Raw genomic sequence first — 20,752 nt, 5'->3', positions numbered from 1 at the left:
TGCATGCCAGGAGTCTGTGTCTTAAGCTCCTCAGAGGTATCCACGGGCTGCTGGTGGGGTTTCCACCAAATACGGCATGTAGCTCTTTGAAAAAGCAGTGGATCTGCAGCTTGGCATTGGATCACTTGTTGGCCACCTTGGCCTTCTGATAGGCCTGTTGCATTTCCTGCGCTTTCTCGTGGCTCTGCTGCATCCTCTGCGTAAGCTGCTCATAGCTGTCCACATTTCTACGGCTTGTCCATAGCTATGCCTGCACAGGCTCTTCTCCCAACAGGCTCAGGAGATCCAAGATCTCCCATCCACTTTAGGCCAGAGCAAGTCTGGAGCATGTAGCCAGCCTGGTCACCTGGGCAGTTGCACACAACAGTGGAGAGCTGCTAGGTGTGCTTGCTAAGCCGGACAATCAGAAAACGGCATTTCAAAAATTTGCAGGGTTTTAAGGTGGCGGTGGGGCCTTCCAGTCTCTGTGACCTCTGGGCAGTGGAGTTCACAACTATGACCACAGCAGTCAGTGTCAGGCATTGTGAGACAGCTGCTGGCTTAGAGTCGACATAGATAACGCAGGATCTACACTTGCACTGTGTCAACTTCAGTACATCAACCCTGGCTCAACACTGCTCGGGGAGGTGGGATTACCGTGTCTCCGTAAGGGGGCCCTTTTGGTGTGAGACAAATTAAAGTGTAGATACAGGCACAGCTAGATCAACACAGGGTGGCTTATGTCAACCGAACTTCATAGTCTTGGGGATAAATAGCACCAGGGATTGAGCTATTTATTGTTTTGTTTTGTTTTTTTTTGCAGATTGTTGACTACGCCTACAAACATAATCTTGCTTCCTGGTACCCAGAACCAGAAGACAAGGAAGCCTTTGTCAGATCCCTCATCTATAGCACTGATTATGAGTCATTTGCTATTGATAACTACAGTTGGCCACAAGCTGCCATGCACATTCAAGATGTATAATTTATTTAAAATTCTGATCCGTAATATTCCCTGGTTGTTACCATCACTGCCATAAATGTATCTTCAGGCTTCCAAATTTTACTGTATCTGGAAACAAGCACTTTCTTACTTGCAGCTGCCTTTTTACTTTGTAAGTACCTGACTAGGGAAAAGGCCAGAGCCAACATATGCAGTGACAGAGACATATATGTCTAAAGGCTTGCCCCAAGAAGTCCTGCACCGCAGTTTCCACCTTCCTTTAAAGCACTCCTGTGACGTTGCATAAACAGTATTCTCTTCTAAACAAATTGTCTCACTTCTGTATCAAAAGAATGAATTGTAAAGTTGCAAATCACACAGGAACCATAGCTCCGAAGGAGCTAGCTTGGGTCCTTTCTTCTACAAAGAGATGGTGGTAGAGGCCAAAACTGTCACTGAAGTTTCATTTCTTTGACACATAGAGTGCTGCAGTGGTTTTTTTATTTTTATTATTAATCAGAAAGAATTGCAATCAAAGGCACTGCAGCATCACTACTGTTTTGGCACTCTAGTCTCCTGTCAGTGACGCTAGCGGAAATCAGAAGTCGCTGCACTGGAACTAATGGAGTTTGCTGTTTAGGAAGGCCTTTCAAAAACCTTCCACGTTGAGTGTCTAATATCCTGGAATCTTAACAAGCAGTTAAATGTATTAGTGAGGAGTACCCTTTCCTTATGGATTCCTCTAAAACGGAATAATATCAGCCCAACCTGAAGATGTTTTTAAAGAGATGATAACTTGAAGATCCAAGTTCGTCCTTTGCAGTGTTGTTGTAGCCATGTTGGTCCCAGGATATTGGAGAGCCAATGTGGATAAGGTAATATCTTTTATTGGACCAACTTCTGTGGTGAAAGAGACAAGCTTTTGAGTTGCACAGAGCTCTTCTTCAGGTCTGGAAAAGGTACTCAGAGTGTCACAGCTAAATACAAGATGGGGCATATGATTGCTTTCATGGTGCATTTGTCCAGAAATTCTTCCTCGTTTTTTGTCCTATGACTCAGAGGTGTTAATGGGGCCACTTCGCCTTGAATGGTCTCTTAAAATATGTGTTAACAACTTACGTTAAACAATCTGGTCCACTTTGTATTTAGCTGTGACAGTCTGCTTTCCCACACCTGAAGAATGGCTCTGTGTAGCTCGAAAGCTTGTCTCTTGTCTCAATGTTGGTCAAATAAAATATTACTTCACCTACCTTGTGTAAGTTTGTTCTGTTTATTTAAAGCCTTATTCTATTTGTTAATATCATCAAATATCAGTAACCTACATAACTACAATCAGGCTCCTACACTCCACAAATATTTGATTTTCCTAACACTTTCCCCTTACCTGGCTCCAATATGGCCAAGAAAGGTCTCAGGGAATAGTAATATGTTTTTTTTTACTTAACATGAAACAGCACCCAAAACATCATATCCACTAAGTCAAGTTTATGTTTCTGCTGGTGGGTTAAACACAGGCTTTAACTATACAAGTCTTGCCTCATCAAATCTGACTGCCAATGCAAAGGGATGGACATCTGTTTATTTTCAGACTAACACACTAAAAGGGAAAACAGAATCTGATCTATTTTAAAATGTTATTAATTGATGCATAAATAAAAAGTCTTAGAGCATGGTTGGCTGAAAACAGACTCATCACATAATTAAATTCAGCATGACCATATCAAAAGTCAGCAATGCTGACATGTGGAACGATGATGAACCACTTAGATCACATATGATGCATCCCCACTGATATCACAGCAGTCAAATAGTTTTCTCTGAACTGCTGCAACCAGTTCAGCAATGTAAATGTTTGTTTCCTGATTAGCTAAGACCTCTAGTTTCTTTCCCCAATTAAAATATCAGTTAAAATGAAAACCTGCAACACATCTGATGTGTAAAGCCAAAATTGAGAGCTTTCTAGATGCTTTAAGCTCCCAGTCATGCAAGGCTTTACACACAGACTTAACTTACACTCACATCAGTGTGGTCAATTACTCATAGCGGATACAGTAAGTCTTTGCAGGATCAGGGCCTAAGCCATTCAGACTATCTACATTGAGTTCATTGACGTCATGTTTCTGCAAGCAGTGAGATTTACTGTGCTTCTCAGGGTTTAACCTTAGGTTCTCCTCAGTCAGTATTCGGATCAATAAAAGCTTTACTTTCAGCTCCAGTGACGTAAAAATGGGCATGCACCAGAATCCAAGCTGATCACCCCCAAATTTTGGAGGAAAACATTCAGCGTCCCACCTGGATGGAGGGTGGAAGTTGTATCCGTTTCTAAACAATAGTCAGTATCTGAACTGAAATCACTAATGATTTTTCTCCCTTACTTCGAGCTATTTGCATACCTTATTCCGAACACCCCAGGTGGCATGCTCCGACCCCACTCAGCTCATGAGCTAACATAAACCACATTTTGAATTCAGTCAGTGACTAAAGCAGCAGGAGAAGCAAGCACTCCCAAAACAATGCACACTTCCAGCCCAAAATACCTTCTGGAGTTTGTCATTGTCTTTATTCTCCCCTCCAGTCATTAGGTGCTACAATGACAAGTTAATCTCAATATTATTCTGCTTTTCCATGTACAGGTCCAATGGAACCCTTTCATTGTTGCTTTGTCTGTAAAACTGTGGTAAACTGCCTTAGTAATTCTTAGTGTTATTTTATGAAGACCTCAGACAAGCTGAATGTGCTGGCCATTTTATTAGCGAGCATTAAACAGCTCCTGTAAGTGATTGCAGTGCTTTTGTAACACAATGACAGGTTTGTGTACTGTGTATGTTTCATTTGTATAATCAATTAAAGCTTACTTTAAAAGTGCAACACCATTCCTTCTTTTAAAAACCACATATGCCAAATGGTTTCTGAAGAGTATTTCAAATTCATTGCATATGCCATACTAGACATTTGTCAGTGAGAGACAGGCATTCAGACTACACCTGAAAATGGAAGCTAATGCAGTGTTGCCTACCCTCTTGGGCACCAAAGCAGATGAGGGTTCCCATTAATGTCAGTGGGACTGCTCACATGTTCAAGTTCTTTGCTTAGTCAGGACTGAACTTGTGCATTAGGGGCATTGTGCTGTTGGAGCTGCCACCTTTCAAATTAGACAGCAAGCCATGAGCCTCACAACTTCTAACTGTATAGAAAAATAAATTCCAAAACAGAACACGCCAGCCACTTCTCCGCCTGTGGAGAGCATGAGAGAAACACATGACAGATGGATAGTCACAACAGTTAATGCACTATTGGAAAGTGCTCGGCGATGAACACGGGCTAAGAATCTGTCTAGACCAGAACAATTGTGACCATTATGTATCCCATGGCACCTTAAGGATGTTAGTCCTGCAGCCCTGCCCACCTACATGCCTAGTTACAGCTTCACCTGGATAGGAGAATCTTCAGTGCTTGTCCTACCCTGCTATGGAGCACTGCTATTCACTGCCCAAGAGCCCCTGTCGCGCCAAAGGAGGCCTGCATTGGGTCTCTCTTATTTACCTCACTGGGCTGTTGAGGCCTTAGTTAACTGATTGCACAGATTGCTAAAGTGAGTTAGTTGAGGTAGGGACAGTATCTTCCCTAAAAAGAAAAGGAGTACTTGTGGCACCTTAGAGACTAACAAATTTATTTGAGCATAAGCTTTTCGCTGTAGCTCACGAAAGCTTATGCTCAAATAAATTTGTTAGTCTCTATGGTGCCAGAAGTACTCCTTTTCTTTTTGCAAATACAGACTAACACGGCTGCTACTCTGAAACCTATCTTCCCTAAGCATTTCTGCAGCATCTAGTACAATGAGGTCTTGTGTAGGACTGTTGGGAACTACTGCAGTATAAATATTCAACGATAATACAGGTCCAGTGTACAGAAACAATCTCTGTCCCTGCTCATGTTTGGGGACTGTTTGTGCAGACAGTAGAAAGGTGTAGCTCGTGATGTCCTGGGTGGGGGGGCCTACAGCTGTCAGTAACAGACCAGTTATGAACTCTATCAAAAGTGAGTTTTGGGAAGGGGAAGAAGAGCTAGAAGTAAGGCCCCAATGCTATATCCCTTGCAAAATGCCTGATGAGCTCAACAAGCTTTGCGGGAATACTGCAGGATCAGGCTTTAAATCTCAAGGGCTTTAGCAATAGCAAGAGAAAGCACTGCTGCACTCTGGAGTGCAAGTCAGGGCAGGCATCTGACTGGACAATTTGTATTCTCTTGGGTTCTGTAGAAAATTGGCAGTATTGGTTGATCTCTCGCCTAATTAGCACATTTCTCAACTTGCCTCCGTGGCTGTGATTCAGCTCTTGGCCTGTCTCCACTAAGGCTCAGCATCTCAGCCTTTAAACACGTCTGATACCAATGCAGCAGTTCCAGCTGGACAAGTGCCTGACGAGCAGAGGACTCAGTTGCAGAGCTTGCATTCAAAATGAGACTTGGAGCTTAGGATTTTCTGAAAGGCTTGCTTGAGCTAGTATTTCAGCAAAGCGCCCACAGGGCTTCTCACACTCAAGCACTGTAGCACATCGAAGGGGTGAAGCAGTTCATCTGGAAATACCTATTCCACTTAGCACCCTCAATATTTATGGCATAGCAGGCAAGCTCTGTAACAGAACTTCCTTTCAGAATGCCTCTCGCTATCAGACTCCACAGCAGAGATTAATATTAACTGGCATCAACGGTCGATGTTTAGGTGAATTGAATGGTTTGGAGAGCACCAGTCTATGTGACAACCCTGGTGAATGAAATTGTCTAGACAGCCAAATAGACGACGATATGGACAGTGGCAGTGCAAGCTGCCTTACCAGCAAGGCCTGCCCTCGGATCAGGAGGTACAACCATTTGGTGAGAGATTAGCTCAGTCTCCATGCCGATTCAGTTCTTCCTCTTTGCTGAGATTGCTAAGCAGGGTGTTAAATAGTGGTAGCTGTCCCCTAGATACTGGACCGAGGACAACAACTTTCCTACAGGGCACTAAATGGTGATCAGAGAAGTAGCAATTGCTGATCTCTCAGTGCCAGCTTGACAGGGTAACAATCTCCTGCTTCCCACACTGTCTTCTTTCTGCCCCTGCAGATCTTACCATCAGTTCAACTAACCTACAGATCTGGTAGCAAAGCAAGGAAATTACTACTTTGGAACTTTGTTTAATTCAACATAATTCTCATAAAAACCTAAGTCCGAAAACAACAATCTTTTGAGCAATTTTCATTGAGCTGTGAGACATAGCTCACCACATTCAGGGGCGGAAAAATCCTCAAGAAGAAAACAAAAATAGGGTGAAAACTTGCTTTAAACCATTAACCGGGATCCTGGAACGTATCTAGACTCTGACCACACATTGGATTCCCCACAGTTGGTCGTGCGCCTCTTACACTGGAAACAGCGTCGATATCTCTCACACTGGTCAAGTAGCATAAGCTTGTCCCCAGCACTAAAGTTAAAGAGAAATGTGCTAAATGTTATTGGCTAAGGGAAAACAGAGAAATAAGCTGCACCAATTCAGCGTCATCCCCACTGCAGTCAATGGGAATTATACCTGCTAATGCCAGAGTTGCAACTGGTTCTGTGTTTGGGTCATGGATCACACAGAGCTCTCCTGTACAATACAGTTGGAGGGTAAAGTTTGCAGCTATTCATATGGGGGCTGAGAAAGGCAGGATCTGGGCCCTTCAACGGAAGTAAGCTAGTGCAGAAGGCATCAGTGCAGTACACAGCTGACTGTTGCAAGCCTGTTTGCTTGGGAGGTGGCATGAAAGGAAGGCCAGACTATGCTGGACTTTGGAGCCAACCTTTTGGTAAATCTAGAGAGCCCTTTAGACTCAATCCAGTTCTAGCTTATATTACCAATGTATAGGGTGCCCTAGAGGTCCCCTCGGTGTGTGAGCGGTGTCTGATCAGCAGTTTTGATACAAGGCTCCCAACGCACAAGGCAGAGCAGAGTGGTTCTGGCCCACAAGAGGTGGCCGCAGGAGACCCACTAGCTCAAAGGCACCTCTAAGGCCATTTATACATCATCTATGGCAAATAACACACCTAAGGTACTTAGTTTTTGTTGGTCTTTGTCAAATGAAGATTGCTGGCTCCCATCAGCAAGTCCTTAAAACAGACCTGGTTAAACAAAGGGATCCCTCTATGCCAGTGGTTCCCAAACTGGGGTTCGTGAACCCCTGTGGGTTCACAGGGAAAAAAATTCCCTAATGGCGGACAGAGCTGTCCCTAGGGATCCCGGGCAGCACGGGGCCAGCAGCCCGGAGCCCCTGAACTTCCAAGAGCTAAACAGATCAAAGCAAGCATATCTATCACACTGAGGAAATTTAAACTTCAAGACTCCTTATAAGAAATGGAAATGGAGGTGGATATTTTCTGCTATTTTTAAAATTAAATAGGCAGCTAGTATTGTTTGGAAAATTATTATGAGGAATAAGTTTAAGCTTTGTTGTAACGTGCGTTGTTTGCCTGGACTGCTCAAGACCTGAATGCTTGTGTAAGAGGAACTCTTTGAGTTGGCTTCTTAAATACCTTCATGCTGTTTCACATCTGATCCTCCTTGATGAAACCTAGGAGTCTTGTCTTATTATAGGCTTACTCAAAGTGATAAAGCTATGAAAGTGAGATCTTGGAAGAGTGTTGCTGTTTTAATAATGTAATAAAAATACTGTTGTGATAAATAATAATTAATAATAAATAGTGTGTAATAAGCATGTCATCAAAACAAATTTTATATTTCCAAGATCACTGCTTTTATCATTTATACTCAGGTCAAGGAGAAATATCCCTGAAAATATTCATTTTTAGGAGGGAGTTCGCGAGACTTGACATTTTAGTGAAAGGGGTTTGCGGGTTGTTAAAGTTTGGGAACCACTGCTCTATGCACTAGTCACGCAGCAGGAGGTACCACCCACTCTGTCCTGCATTAGAAGGCTAGCAGTGTCCAGCCATGGCAGAGATCTGACTGGCTGTGTGATGCTAAGTGCTTTAGAACGTGGCATTAAGACATTCCACCTGGGCTGTGGCAATGGAGCACTAAAACATAACCTGAAGTGCCTAGATATGCCTCTTATTAGGCTCTTTACACTTATTCATTTTTCAGACATCTTTTTAAATCCACCTTTTTTGGCATTTTATGCAGCAACATTTCCCACCTCTGGAACACTGGAGTAGATAGGTGAGAAGATAGGAACAGAACCTATGGATATCAAAGTGCCTAGGTATCCCACTAGGATTTTAACCTTCAGCATGTTTGGAGAGATGTTACTGAAGGAGTAACCTGAAGACAATAGATTTAGCTCAGGTAACACTGAGGGCATAAGCTGAAAACATGTATTTTAGGCCAGTGGTTCTCAACCAGAGGTATGCATACCCCTGGGAGTACACAGAGGTCTTCCCGGGGAATACATCAACTCATCTAAACATTTGCCAAGTTTTACAACAGACTACATAAAAAGCACTAGCAAAGTCAGTACAACTAAAATTTCATACAAGCAATTACTTGTTATACTGCTCTATATACAATCCCCTGAAACGGAAGTACAATATTTATATTCCAATTGATTTATTTTATAATTATATGGCAAAAATGAGAAAGTGAGCTATTTTTCACTAGTAGCATGCCCTAACACTTTTGTATTTTTATGTCAGATTTTGTAGCAAGTAGTTTTTAAGTGAGGTGTAACTTTGTGGTAAGACAGATCAGACTCCTGAAAGGAGTACATAGATTCATAGATTCATAGATACTAAGGTCAGAAGGGACCACTCTGATCATCTAGTCCGACCTCCTGCACAGCGCAGGCCACAGAATGTCACCCACCACTCCTATGAAAAACCTCACCCATGTCTGAGCTATTGATGTCCTCAAATCATGGTTCAAAACTTCAAGGAGCAGAGAAGCCTCCCTCCAGTCAACCATGCCCCATGCTACAAAGGAAGGCGAAAAACCTCCAGGGCCTCTCCAATCTGCCCTGGAGGAAAATTCCTTCCCGACCCCAAATATGGCAATCAGCTAAACCCTGAGCATATGGGCAAGATTCACCAGCCAGATACCCAGGAAAGAATTTTCTATAGTAACTCAGATCCCATCCATCTAATATCCCATCTCAGGGGATTTGGCCTATTTACCCTGAATATTTAAAGATCAGTTACTTACCAAAATCCCATTATCCCATCATACCATCTCCTCCATAAACTTATCGAGTAGAATCTTAAAACCAGATAGATCTTTTGCCCCCACTGCTTCCCTTGGAAGGTTATTCCAAAACTTCACTCCTCTGATGGTTAAAAACCTTCGTCTGATTTCAAGTCTAAACTTCCTGGTGGCCAGTTTATACCCATTTGTTCTTGTGTCCACATTGGTGCTGAGCTTAAATAATTCCTCTCCCTCTCCTATATTTATCCCTCTGATATATTTATAGAGAGCAATCATATCTCCCCTCAACCTTCTTTTAGTTAGGCTAAACAAGCCAAGCTCCTTAAGTCTCCTTTCATAAGACAAGTTTTGCATTCCTCGGATCATCCTAGTAGCCCTTCTCTGTACCTGCTCCAGTTTGAATTCATCCTTTTTAAACATGGGAGACCAGAACTGCACACAGTATTCTAGGTGAGGTCTCACCAGTGCCTTGTATAACGGTACTAAAACCTCCTTATCCCTACTGGAAATGCCTCTCCTGATGCATCCCAAAACCGCATTAGCTTTTTTCACAGCCATATCACATTGGCAGCTCATAGTCATCCTATGATCAACCAATACTCCAAGGTCCTTCTCCTCTTCCGTTACTTCTAATTGATGCGTCCCCAGCTTATAACTAAAATTCTTGTTATTAATCCCTAAATGCATAACCTTACACTTCTCACTATTAAATTTCATCCTATTACTATTACTCCAGTTTACAAGGTCATCCAGATCCTCCTGTATAATATCCCGATCCTTCTCCGAATTGGCAATACCTCCCAGCTTTGTATCATCTGCAAACTTTATTAGCACACTCCCACTTTTTGTGCCAAGGTCAGTAACAAAAAGATTAAATAAGATTGGTCCCAAAACCGATCCCTGAGGAACTCCACTGGTAACCTCCCTCCAACCTGACAGTTCGCCTTTCAGTAGGACCCGTTGCAGTCTCCCCTTTAACCAATTCCTTATCCACCTTCTGATGTTCATATTGATCCCCATCTTCTCCAATTTAACTAATAATTCCCCATGTGGCACGGTATCAAATGCCTTACTGAAATCTAGGTAAATTAGATCCACTGCATTTCCTTTATCTAAAAAATCTATTACTTTTTCAAAAAAGGAGATTAGGTTGGTTTGGCACGATCTACCTTTTGTAAAACCATGTTGTATTTTGTCCCATTTACCATTGACTTCAATGTCCTTAACTAATTTCTCCTTCAAAATTTTTTCCAGGACCTTGCATACGACAGATGTCAAACTAACTGGCCTGTAGTTACCCAGTAGTCTGGAAAGGTTGAGAACCACTGTTTTAGGCCATAATTTGACCTGCAGCGCCTTGGTGATGATGCACCGGATGGAAAAGTCCCAGTTTGATTGTCAGAGCCCTCGGTGAGTTTCCAGGGCTGTCCGTTTGAAATAACATCTTTTTACTTGAGCAAATGTGATCCAGAAATCAGTGAGAAATAGTGAATATGGAGCTACTTATATAGGAAAGAATTGCACTTTAAAACTCAATTCTTTTGGATAGCCTTCCACTAACTGTCATCTCCTGCTTTCTTGCCATCCACCCAAACAGAAAACAGACAGTATAAAATGTCAGTACAAATCCGCAATAAAAATCCTGGAAGTGAAGAATGCCAATCCTATGATTATGTTTAAGCTGAGTATACATACAAACGTTTTCTTGCCCTAAGTCCGATTGGCAGTGACTTTGGGTGGGGAGTTTCGCCTTCTTCTGCAGTGTGGGGCATAGGTCATTTGCCAGGATTAACTACGTATATCTCACTTAATCAAGTCCCTGCCATTCCGGGGGCCTAGGGCCCTGGTGCACCTTGGCCCCTCCTGTTCTCTGCCTATGGCCACATAACAGTTTAGTCTCCTATGGGCTGTGAAACTTTGGTCTGATTTTGGTTGCTGGGTTTAATGTGTGGGTGCAGGGTGGTGTTACAAAAGAATATAAGAATGGCCACACTGGATCAGAACAAAGATCCATCTAGCCCAGTATCCTGTCTTCCGACAGTGGCCAATGCCAGGTGCCCCAGAGAGAATGAACAGAACAGGTAATCATCAAGTGATCCATCCCCTGTCACCCATACCCAGCTTCTGGTGTTGGTGACCTGTGACAAACAGGAGGTCTGACTAAATGATTTAGTGATCCCTCTCTGGCCTTAAACTCTATGACTAGGTGCCTATTTGTATCTCTAGGCACCTGAATACCTTTAGAAATCTGGTTCTTACATCCATTAGCTTGGAGATAGTGGTGGACTCAAATTTCTTACATGGTCCAGCAACTACAGTGGGACAAAGGCCTGTACTGCGTTACTATGGTTTTGCTTCTAATCTATTCTAGCATGAAGCAGTACTGAGATCAGTTATGGATTTCCACTTCCCCGAGCTCTGAAGGCAAAGCACTGCAGCAAGTGCAACTGGCGAAAGGATGGGCACTGTAGCAAAAATGGGAAAAAAGGAAGACGGGAACGGGGAAATTCCCTCAGTGTTCAGGAATCTTACCGCTCAAATAGCTTCTCTTCAATTTCCCTCAGCCTTTTCATTCCAGCGCTTTTTTGCCAGTCATCCTGCATTGCTAAATTCATCTGGAATATTTTCTCAAACTGTGCTCCTCTGTCTGTAATCCACCTGAAATGTTATTGAAAAGGTCTCTCCTATGATTCATGGATGAATCTACCTCCCACTCCCCCACTCTGTCAGTTTGTCCCTGGGTTTCTTTAACCACAGCCCCAGCATGGTAGGCTGTCTAACATGACTCCCTCTCCCTGCCAGCAGCAGAGCTGCTGGAGGCACTGACAAAGTTAATGTCTTGCACATGGATCGAGAGCACTACCTGAGCCAGAAACCCTGTGATGCTTAGAAACCTTACACAGCCTTGGGCCGATCTGGCTGCTCTTGGCAGAGCCTAAGAAGGCTGCTAGCTCAGCTGAGAAGATTAACAACAAATTCAGGCACTTGTCTGAAATGTTCAACCAGAAATGGGCCCAGTCCACAAAGTTCAGCTCTGGACTTGCACAGACTAAATCAATCCCAGCAGAAGGCTCCAAGTCTCTCCACTTAGACCTGATCCAGCACAGCACTTAGACACAGGCTTAAAGTTAAGCATATGTGTGGTCCTATTGTCTTCAGTAGGAACTATTCACATGCTTAAAATTAAGCCTGTGCTTAAGTGCTTTGCTAGACTGGGGCCTTAAAGAGGAGAAAATGCACCCTCCTGCCCTACCCCAGAGCCCTGTGAGGCAATTTCATTACTGCTGTTGAATTTTCCCCAGGCTTCATTGGAAATGGTGTACTGGATTGAGCTGCAGGCTTACTCTCTCTTGGCTCTCTGCAGCATGTCAGCTTCTCTCCTCTGCTCCACCAGCTGATTGACGATAGCCGTCCTCTTCTGCTGTGCTGCGGAGTGCAGCTGGTGCTTGTAGAACTCCTGGGCTCGATGCCTTTTTTCTGCAAGCTTCTCATTGGTCATATCACTCTTCCCAAAGATGAGATCTGCTGAGTCAGGCTCACAGACCGGCAACTGTATCGGCTTCAACTTTATCTGTATGAGGTTGATATGAAGATTTTACCATGATGGAACTAACCTCACGCATGGCTCTGAAAACTTTGAATGACAGAAGCTAGTTATGGGAGAAGACCTATTAAATCAGCTAATCCACTTTCTCAATTCTGGATTTAAATGCCACAACCAATGAGGATTCTACCACTTCCCTTGATTATTTTATAGTTCAATGTCAGGAAGCATTGATATTCAAGTCCATATTTTTCCTTTTTAAATATCACCTATGGAGGAGGCAGCATGATGTAGTGGATAAGGCACTGGACTGGGAGTCAGGACACCTACGTTCTATTCCCAGCTATGCCACTGACCTGTTCTGTGACCTTGGGCAAATCCCTTCACCTCTCTGCGACTCTGTTTCCCCTCCCGCCCTTTGTGTGTTTTGTCCATTTACTCTGTAAAATCTTCAGGGCAGGTACTGAATGCTGCCTAAACTCTTGGAATCTAGTGGCAATTTCATTCAAAATTTCTCAAAAAAAATCCATGATGACTTTGCATAGCTCTACTCAATCCAAACAGATACCTCTATATAACTAGCTTGAGGGGGGACAGGCTATTTTCTCAGCCAGCAATAGAAACATTGTAAACTGCACCTCATTTTAGGGGTTAAACAGACTCACCATCTCAACAACTTTTAAATACTGGCTAGAAGGATAATTCTTAAAACTTCAGAGGATCTTATTATTGCTTATATCTTTATAGAGTTTTTTAATATGTCACTTCAGATATGGTATATCTCCACCCTTCTCCACAACTTTCTGAGAAACATTCCAGTTTTTAAAGACACATAACTTAGCCACATAATAGGTAGGAAACTTATCAAACACAGGATTTTTTTTCATTTTAAAAACTTTGTCACTATCAGGTCAGTAGTCCTGGCCTGGTGAGGAACACATAATTATTAATCACAAGTTTTTACCTGTGTATCCAAGGCCCTCTTATAGCACTGCATTTCTTCCATCTTGCCCTTCAGATATTTAGCTCTTTGGGCAGCTAGCCTAGAAATAAAAATACAAAAGAGTCACAAGAGTTTTACTGAGGTGATATTTTGAAGAAATACGATTCATCCAGGCATGCCCTGTGAAACACAAATCTGCCAATAGTATAACTGAGTCCATAACATTTAGCTAAGATTCTCTATCTTACCAAGATGGCTCTGGTTCCTCGAAAATTATTATAATAATAATCATTAATAATGATGACTTCCATGATAGAATAAGACAACTTATGACACTGAGCTTGAGCTATGTGCATCACCCTTGCTTCCATGAGATAATATAGGAACAAATCCCTGGCCACGTCAGATTATTAGGATTGTCACTATGATGCTGCATACCTTGGCAGCTTGGAATTTCCTAAATTCAGCAGGAATAGGACTGAGACCTCCTTGTGCTCCAAAAACACAGTCAGCCCCTACTATCTGATCCAAAGGAAGCCTCCATTGGCTATTAGCAATATAGGGCCTATGACACACAATGTAAATGATCTGATTCTATCTGGCAGAGGGCAGTGATATGCATACAGTAAACCCTAACCAGCTAGTTTGTTAAATCATTGTCCTTGTGTTTGAAGAGGCAAAAAAACAGTTCATAAGTGGCTGAACCTCTAGAATTTCCTACCATGAGAATAAAGTTAATCTGTGTAGGAGACAGAGCATTCTCAGGGCCAGTCCGAGACCATGGGATGAACTCCCCTAGGAACCAAGAACCATCACAAACCTCCCCCTACCTTCCACTCCAAATGCAAGGAGCACTTCTTCCACCTGCCTTCTCTAATACAAACACAGAGTAGCCTGTAGGTAAACAACACACAACCCAAAACTGAACCCAAACCAAATCAAGAAGCTACACCGCACATATAATTATATCACTTAATACACGGCTGGAAGGCACTCCGATATTATGGCGATAAGAACCTACTTAGAAGCGAACACTATACAGAATAGGAAGGTGAGGTGATAACATTTTATTGTAGAGAACGCTAACTGGAGTAATTCTATAACAGAATGAAATGGCTGCTACCTATTGCCCTGATTGGCCCAGAGTGCCCGCTTGTACTGCAGTTATGCATAAATGAGATGCAGGGAAGACACAATAAACCAGAGTTGATTCCTCATGGTCATGATGTCCTCGTTCATCATTTCATATATTTTTCTTTTCAAATCCCATATAGTGGTTCTGCTTGAATTTTAGCTCTGGCTACAAAAACCTTTGGCTCAAATCAACATGGAAGATACTGCCATGTAGTTAGCCTCTCTCTCCACACCCATGAACATAAATTCTGCCTAAATTGCTTGTAGAGATATTGCATTACACTCACTGCACACAAACATTGTTAAATCTGCATCTTTACTACTCTCTGAGCCAGATTCTGATCTCCATTACACTAGTGTAAAACCAGAAGTATCTCCATTGACTTCAATGGATTTACATCAGCATCAGCGAAATCAAAATCTGGACCCTTATGTTTATTTGTGACCCTAATATTACTTTCTTCTACCTTAGCAATGACACTGAATAAGACACACAGAAACAGTCCTTACCCCAAGAAGCCCCTTTTCTACCATACAAGATTAATCCAAGTCATTCTGAAGTCAACAAGCCTGATCTTTATGCCATTTCCTATAAGGCAGCAGTGGCTTCCCTTCATTCCCCATACTAATTGTATAGGAGTGAATTGGTGAATGTAGACTTTTAAGGATATTTATGAGATGGATTGTTGTTGTATATGTATCTCTTTGACCTGTACTGTAGAACCAACCTGTAACATTAGGTGCTTAAACACCAGTAGGTGGGTGGAATGATTCGATAGGTTAGACTGGATAGAGACTATAGGAATATTTTAAAATCATATTTCTGATCACATTCTCACAGGGGTCCCAATCCAGCATTCAAAACAGAACAGAATAAGGGCTAGGTAACATTTTTTGTGCAAATAGTTCTTTCATTGAAACATGCCTTTTTCAGGGCACCAAAGCTATTCATGAAATTTAGGTTGAATTTAGTGAACAGTTTCAGTTAGGGAAAAAAAACGGAAAAAAAAATCTGAAATGTTGTCCTGGTCCGTTTCCAAATGTTATTTCAAATCGACATTCAAAACATTCAGTTTCAGCCCAAACACTATTTTTTCTTTGGTTTTTGTTTTGGCAAGAAAAAATGAAAAATTCAGTTTCTGTTTGACACTAAGTGGTTTGGTCACAGAACCAAAAAATCAATGTTTCACTCAGCTCTAAACAAGACTGACTTTACTACCATTGCCTCTGGGTCCTAACTCTAGTGCCCAAGGGCAAGAGATGTGTAGAATGGACCCACTCCCACCAGCACCACACCCATCTCCTACCCTCGGCAGAGACAACAAGCAGACTTACTCTTCCGCAAGCTGCACTCGTTCCAGCCGATCCATCAGCTCTTTGTCCTCCTTTAGTTTTGCCTCCTTCTCCTTCTTATCCTCCATTTGCTTCAACAAGTCTTGTGAATACTCCTCTTGCTTGGCATACGGGGGAGGGCTGGGCGGCCGTTTAACGAAAACAAATGATTTCTGCAAGGAAAGAAACACATTTCATATCTGATGGGAGAAACGAGAGAGAAGACGATACCATGAAAACATGGCATCATTTCCTTAAATATGAACACTGCAGAACCATTTCAGGCAGAGATGCATTAGCAGTATCCAGAAAGGGGACAATTCCATCAGAACCAGGAGAATCACCCCTAAATTCCCCTTGGACGGTGGCAAAATGTTGACAAAGGTCTCGCTAATGCCCCCAAGTGTCCCAACCCCTATCACTATTGTTATTACTGTGCTCCAGTACGCTGTGCTAGATAATGTTCACTTACATCGCAGGAAAGAATAATTCTTCCATTACAGGAATTACAGGTGACGTCCTGCGGCCTGTGTTAGGCAGGTCAGACTAAATTATGACAAAATCTGAGCATCACTGCTAAATGCATTAATAGTCTCCCTTGCTGAAAGTTCTCACACTGAAAGGGTTTGTCTATTAATGCTTTGGGTGACCCAGTTTCTGATGTTTCTTTCCATGTTATATATACTAATGGAAAGTCAATACACAGCTTGGGCAGAAAAGTTACCAGGTTGGGACTATTCTTTTTAAAAAACAAAACCAAACAAAAAGCTCTTACATGAAATTCTGTGGATTTTTCATTTTTGTGGTTTCTCATTGCTTCGGCCACCCCCAGATTAAAGGCAGCGTTTTTTTTGGTTCTGTTCTCTGTTCGCCAAGAACTTCATCTATCGTGGGAAGAAAAGAAAAGAGATGCATTTTAAATGAAGGTGTGAACAGAAGTAATGTCACTGCCCAGCCAGGAAATCCTCCAGTAATGACATGTCTATTCTCTGGACATGCAGTTTACGTTCTTCCTTTTATAATGAAATAGATAATTCTATACATTAAAGGCCTGAGCCCCAGCCCATTGAAGTCAGTGGAAAAACTCCCCATGGACATCAATGGGCTTTGGATCAAGTCCTAATAGTTTAGATCCTAATATTATTTACCACACCATTAAAAGATTAGATTTACATAAAATAAGAATATTACTGGTAACATTTTAATACTTTCTAAAACTAATATATTTATAGTGAATAACGATACCACTTAGCTTTCTACAACACTTTTCATCCCATAGACCTAAAACTGCTTTACAAAGGGAGTATCTTCATCTTCCCTTTACAGATGGAGAAACTGAGGCACAGAGGTTAAATGATTTACCCAGGGTTACACAGCATGTCAGTGGCAGAGCTGGGAACAGAACCCAGGTCTCCTGATCACTAGGACCCTATTTACTAGGCCACATAACCTCCCCTAAGGGCACAATTCTCTTCTCCAATCCACCTGGCAGATTTTTGTGTTGATATTTTGCTGTATATTTGCAGGGATCACTTTATGTCTCTTTGAGAGCTCAGCATTCACAACTCTTGTGATTTTATAGGCAGTCTTATGATATTTGTCCTTTTTCTTAAGCTCCCGCTCATGAAATAATGTGACTAGGTGAGAAACTCAGCTCTCACTTTTTCTTTAAAAAAAAAAAGTTTCTAGCCGTCATGGGTGCAGCGAAAAGCTTGAAAATGTGACCCAAAAGCCAGGAGGCAAAACCAAAACAAACAAACAAAAACAGCTACATTTTTATTATTTATTATAAAATCTCACAGTTTTTAAGCCATTCCCAGGAGTTCTGAATACTTAACATGGCAATACTTGGTCTGCACATGGTGACTGAAATGCTTGCCAATGCCAAGGACCTAGCACAGGGCCTTTTGAACCATTCAAGCCCTCAAGCCTCTGGGGCTGAAGAGGTGCACAGAGTCTTGTGTGGGGCCTCTTCACTGGAACACATTTCACGCCCAGACCGGCGAATGTAAAGAACTGCCGTGCAGAGAGAATTCTGCTGTAAGCCTTTAGAACTCTGGGCACAAACAGAGATTTCTGCTAAGCAACAATGTGATAGTTAAATTAAGGGCCTGATCGAAAGCCTACTGATTTCAATGTGGCTTTTCCCATTGACTTCAGCTAGCTTTGGACCAAGGCCTTGATGCAGCAGGTCTCTCTTTATTCCCTCATTTTTTATTTAGAATTTTTCTCTCAGAATAGCAAATAGACAAGCATCTACAGCAGTGGTTCTCAACCCACGGGCCATTTGCAGCCCAATCCGCACACAGCTGCGGCCCACGTGAAGCCTTAGGGCCATACAGGTAATATATATAGTGTGTGGATGCGGCCCACATAACACAGAGAGAGCGGCATATGTGGCCCACAGTGGCAAATAGGTTGAGAACCACTGATCTACAGATACCTTTCCTGCCTACTTCTTTGAAACATTCAAAACTCAGCTCCCCCTGGTGGAATCCTGTTTCTCTGAGTGCTCCAAATTGCATGGAATACCTGCTGCCTATGAAGAGCCTCCTGGTCTTTCATAGTTTGGTATTGCACCAATATTCTGTCATCATCCAGCTCTTTCCTCCGCCTCTCTTCGCTGAAGTACGCTGGGATGTTCCTCTGAGCACGCTGCATACACAGGTAGCACATTTCCTGGAGGCCCATAGAAATATAAAAGCATGCACATTACCATCATCTCTTTTATTTTTTCACCCTCTATTCACCCTTCTCCTACAATGAACTTCCACAAGTCTTCAAGAAAATCCAACCTTCTTACAAGTGGTGTTTTAATTAAAAATACTAGAGAGAAATTATTTCCTCCTTACTAAAGGCAGCTAGATCGGGGTGGTCAACCTGTGGCTCCGGAGCCACATGCGGCTCTTCAGAAGTTAATATGCGATTCCTTGTATAGGCAAAGACTCTGGGGCTGGAGCTACAGGTGCCAACTTTCCAATGTGCCAGGGGGTGCTCACTGCTCAATCCCTGGCTCTGCCACAGGCCCTGCCCCCACTCCACCCCTTCCCGCCCCCTCCCGAGCCTGCTATGCCCTCGCTCCTCCCACTCCCCCTCCGAGCCTCCTGCATGCCACAAAACAGCTGATTGGGAGGTGTGGGGAGGGATGGGGAGGCACTCATTGGCACGGCTGCCAGTGGGCGGGAGGCGCTGGGAGCGGGTAGAGGAGGGGAGCTCCTGGGGGGCTGCTGATGTATTACTGTGGCTCTTTGGCAATGTACATTGGTAAATTCTGGCTCTTTCTCAGGCTTAGGTTGGCCACCCCTGAGCTAGCTGCACAATTCCTGTGTAATGACAAAAAACTTATTTTGAAAGTCAGTTTGCTCCTAAATCTGTAGGAACATCTGAAAATCCCATCCCTGATAACTATTAGCACAGCTAGATCTGGAACAGTCTGCCTATGCAAAAGATTACATGGGACCAAAGGCAGGAGATATTCATGAAATTGACAAAAAAAAGCCAAGCTACAAGCCTCTCTCGTAGAGCTTGGCAATGGCTACACTTGCAGCGACATGCAGGGTACTACACACCACAGTGAAAGGCTCTGGCAGCTCCCCAGTGGTGGAGCCTTTTCTTGCTGCCTCCCTCTGCCAGAGCCTTTCTCTGCTGCTGGAGTCTTTCACTGCAGTGGAAAAAGGCTCCAGCAGTGGGAAGGCAGTGGGACACTACACTGCTAAAAATAGAGACATGGGAGGCATGGCTTGGGTGTGTAGAGAGCCACGTAAGGTACAGACCCTAGCATTCTGGCATGTCTTTACTCGCCTAAGCCTTACCCGCCTCGCTCTCCACCGCTGTTTATACCTGTGCTAGCTGAGTGCGCAGTGTCTGGGCTCTATTCACTGCCCCAAGTGTGCACCTACCCTTATCAGCTATGTCATTTTAGACTTTATAATTTCCAACCCAGAACATGAAGTAGAATCTTTCTAGATCAGCTTGGCAATTAAACATGAACACAACAAAATCACAGAAGAGCCTGGTTTTATATATAGTCAGACATGCACAAACTGCAACGTTTATATACATTAGTGAGCAGGGTTCTACAGTGCACATTGCAGGTAAGAGTAACAGAAAATTTTCCCAGCTGTTAGTATATGTGTTGTCTGTGTTTGGCTGGCTGGTTAGTTAAATATAGGACAAACTAGCTAGTGGCCAAGGTTTACAAAAAAAAAATAGCCTAAAGTTAAGCTCCTAAATCCATATTTAGGCTCCTAAATCAGTGGCCTGATTTCAAAACTGCTGAGCAGCCACCAGCTCCTATTGCTCTCAAGAATTAATATGCCAGCATTATGAGGACATAAGCCCCAATCAGAAGTGCTGCATGCTCAGAACTTTTGACAGTTTTTATAGATCCTAAATATGGATTCAGGAGCCTAATTTTATGCTCCTTTTTTTTGAAGATCTGACCCAATCAGTCTTGCCAGCTCTCATGGTTTGAACATAGGAACAGTCACAGTGGATCAGACCCAAGGACCATCTAATCCTGTATTCTGTCTCTGATAGTGGCCAGCACCAGAGTTATAGATTCTAAGGCCACAGTGGACCACTGTGATCATCAAGTCTGAACTTCTACATAACACTGGCCAGCTATAGGACATCCCCAAAATAATTCCTGTCTGAACTACAGCAGATCTTGTAGATAAACATCCAGTCCTGATTTCAAAATTG

The 20,752-nt window shown here is 42.8% G+C and overlaps 2 protein-coding genes across 3 annotated transcripts in view; one reads left to right on the top strand and one right to left on the bottom strand.

The window, feature by feature from the left end:
• Window positions 1–3,787, top strand: part of ME3 (malic enzyme 3) — a 180,344-nt gene extending 176,557 nt beyond the window's left edge. For both annotated transcript variants that reach the window (XM_038383493.2, XM_043504131.1), the window contains exon 14: window positions 803–3,787. In XM_038383493.2, coding sequence (XP_038239421.1) covers window positions 803–964 — 162 coding nt within the window. In that variant the 3' untranslated portion in view covers window positions 965–3,787. The remainder of the gene's footprint in view (window positions 1–802) is intronic.
• Window positions 3,788–4,715: 928 nt separating this feature from the next.
• CCDC81 (coiled-coil domain containing 81) overlaps window positions 4,716–20,752 on the bottom strand; it is a 34,845-nt gene continuing 18,808 nt past the window's right edge. The window contains 8 exon segments of the mRNA XM_038378666.2: window positions 4,716–6,383; window positions 11,628–11,753; window positions 12,440–12,666; window positions 13,604–13,682; window positions 16,052–16,221; window positions 16,824–16,898; window positions 16,900–16,932; window positions 18,581–18,727. Coding sequence (XP_038234594.1) covers window positions 6,242–6,383; window positions 11,628–11,753; window positions 12,440–12,666; window positions 13,604–13,682; window positions 16,052–16,221; window positions 16,824–16,898; window positions 16,900–16,932; window positions 18,581–18,727 — 999 coding nt within the window. The 3' untranslated portion in view covers window positions 4,716–6,241.

This window comes from Dermochelys coriacea, chromosome 1, assembly GCF_009764565.3.
Source record: "Dermochelys coriacea isolate rDerCor1 chromosome 1, rDerCor1.pri.v4, whole genome shotgun sequence".
Classification (NCBI taxonomy): domain Eukaryota; kingdom Metazoa; phylum Chordata; order Testudines; family Dermochelyidae; genus Dermochelys; species Dermochelys coriacea.
This window is presented reverse-complemented; position numbering and strand designations above follow the sequence as displayed.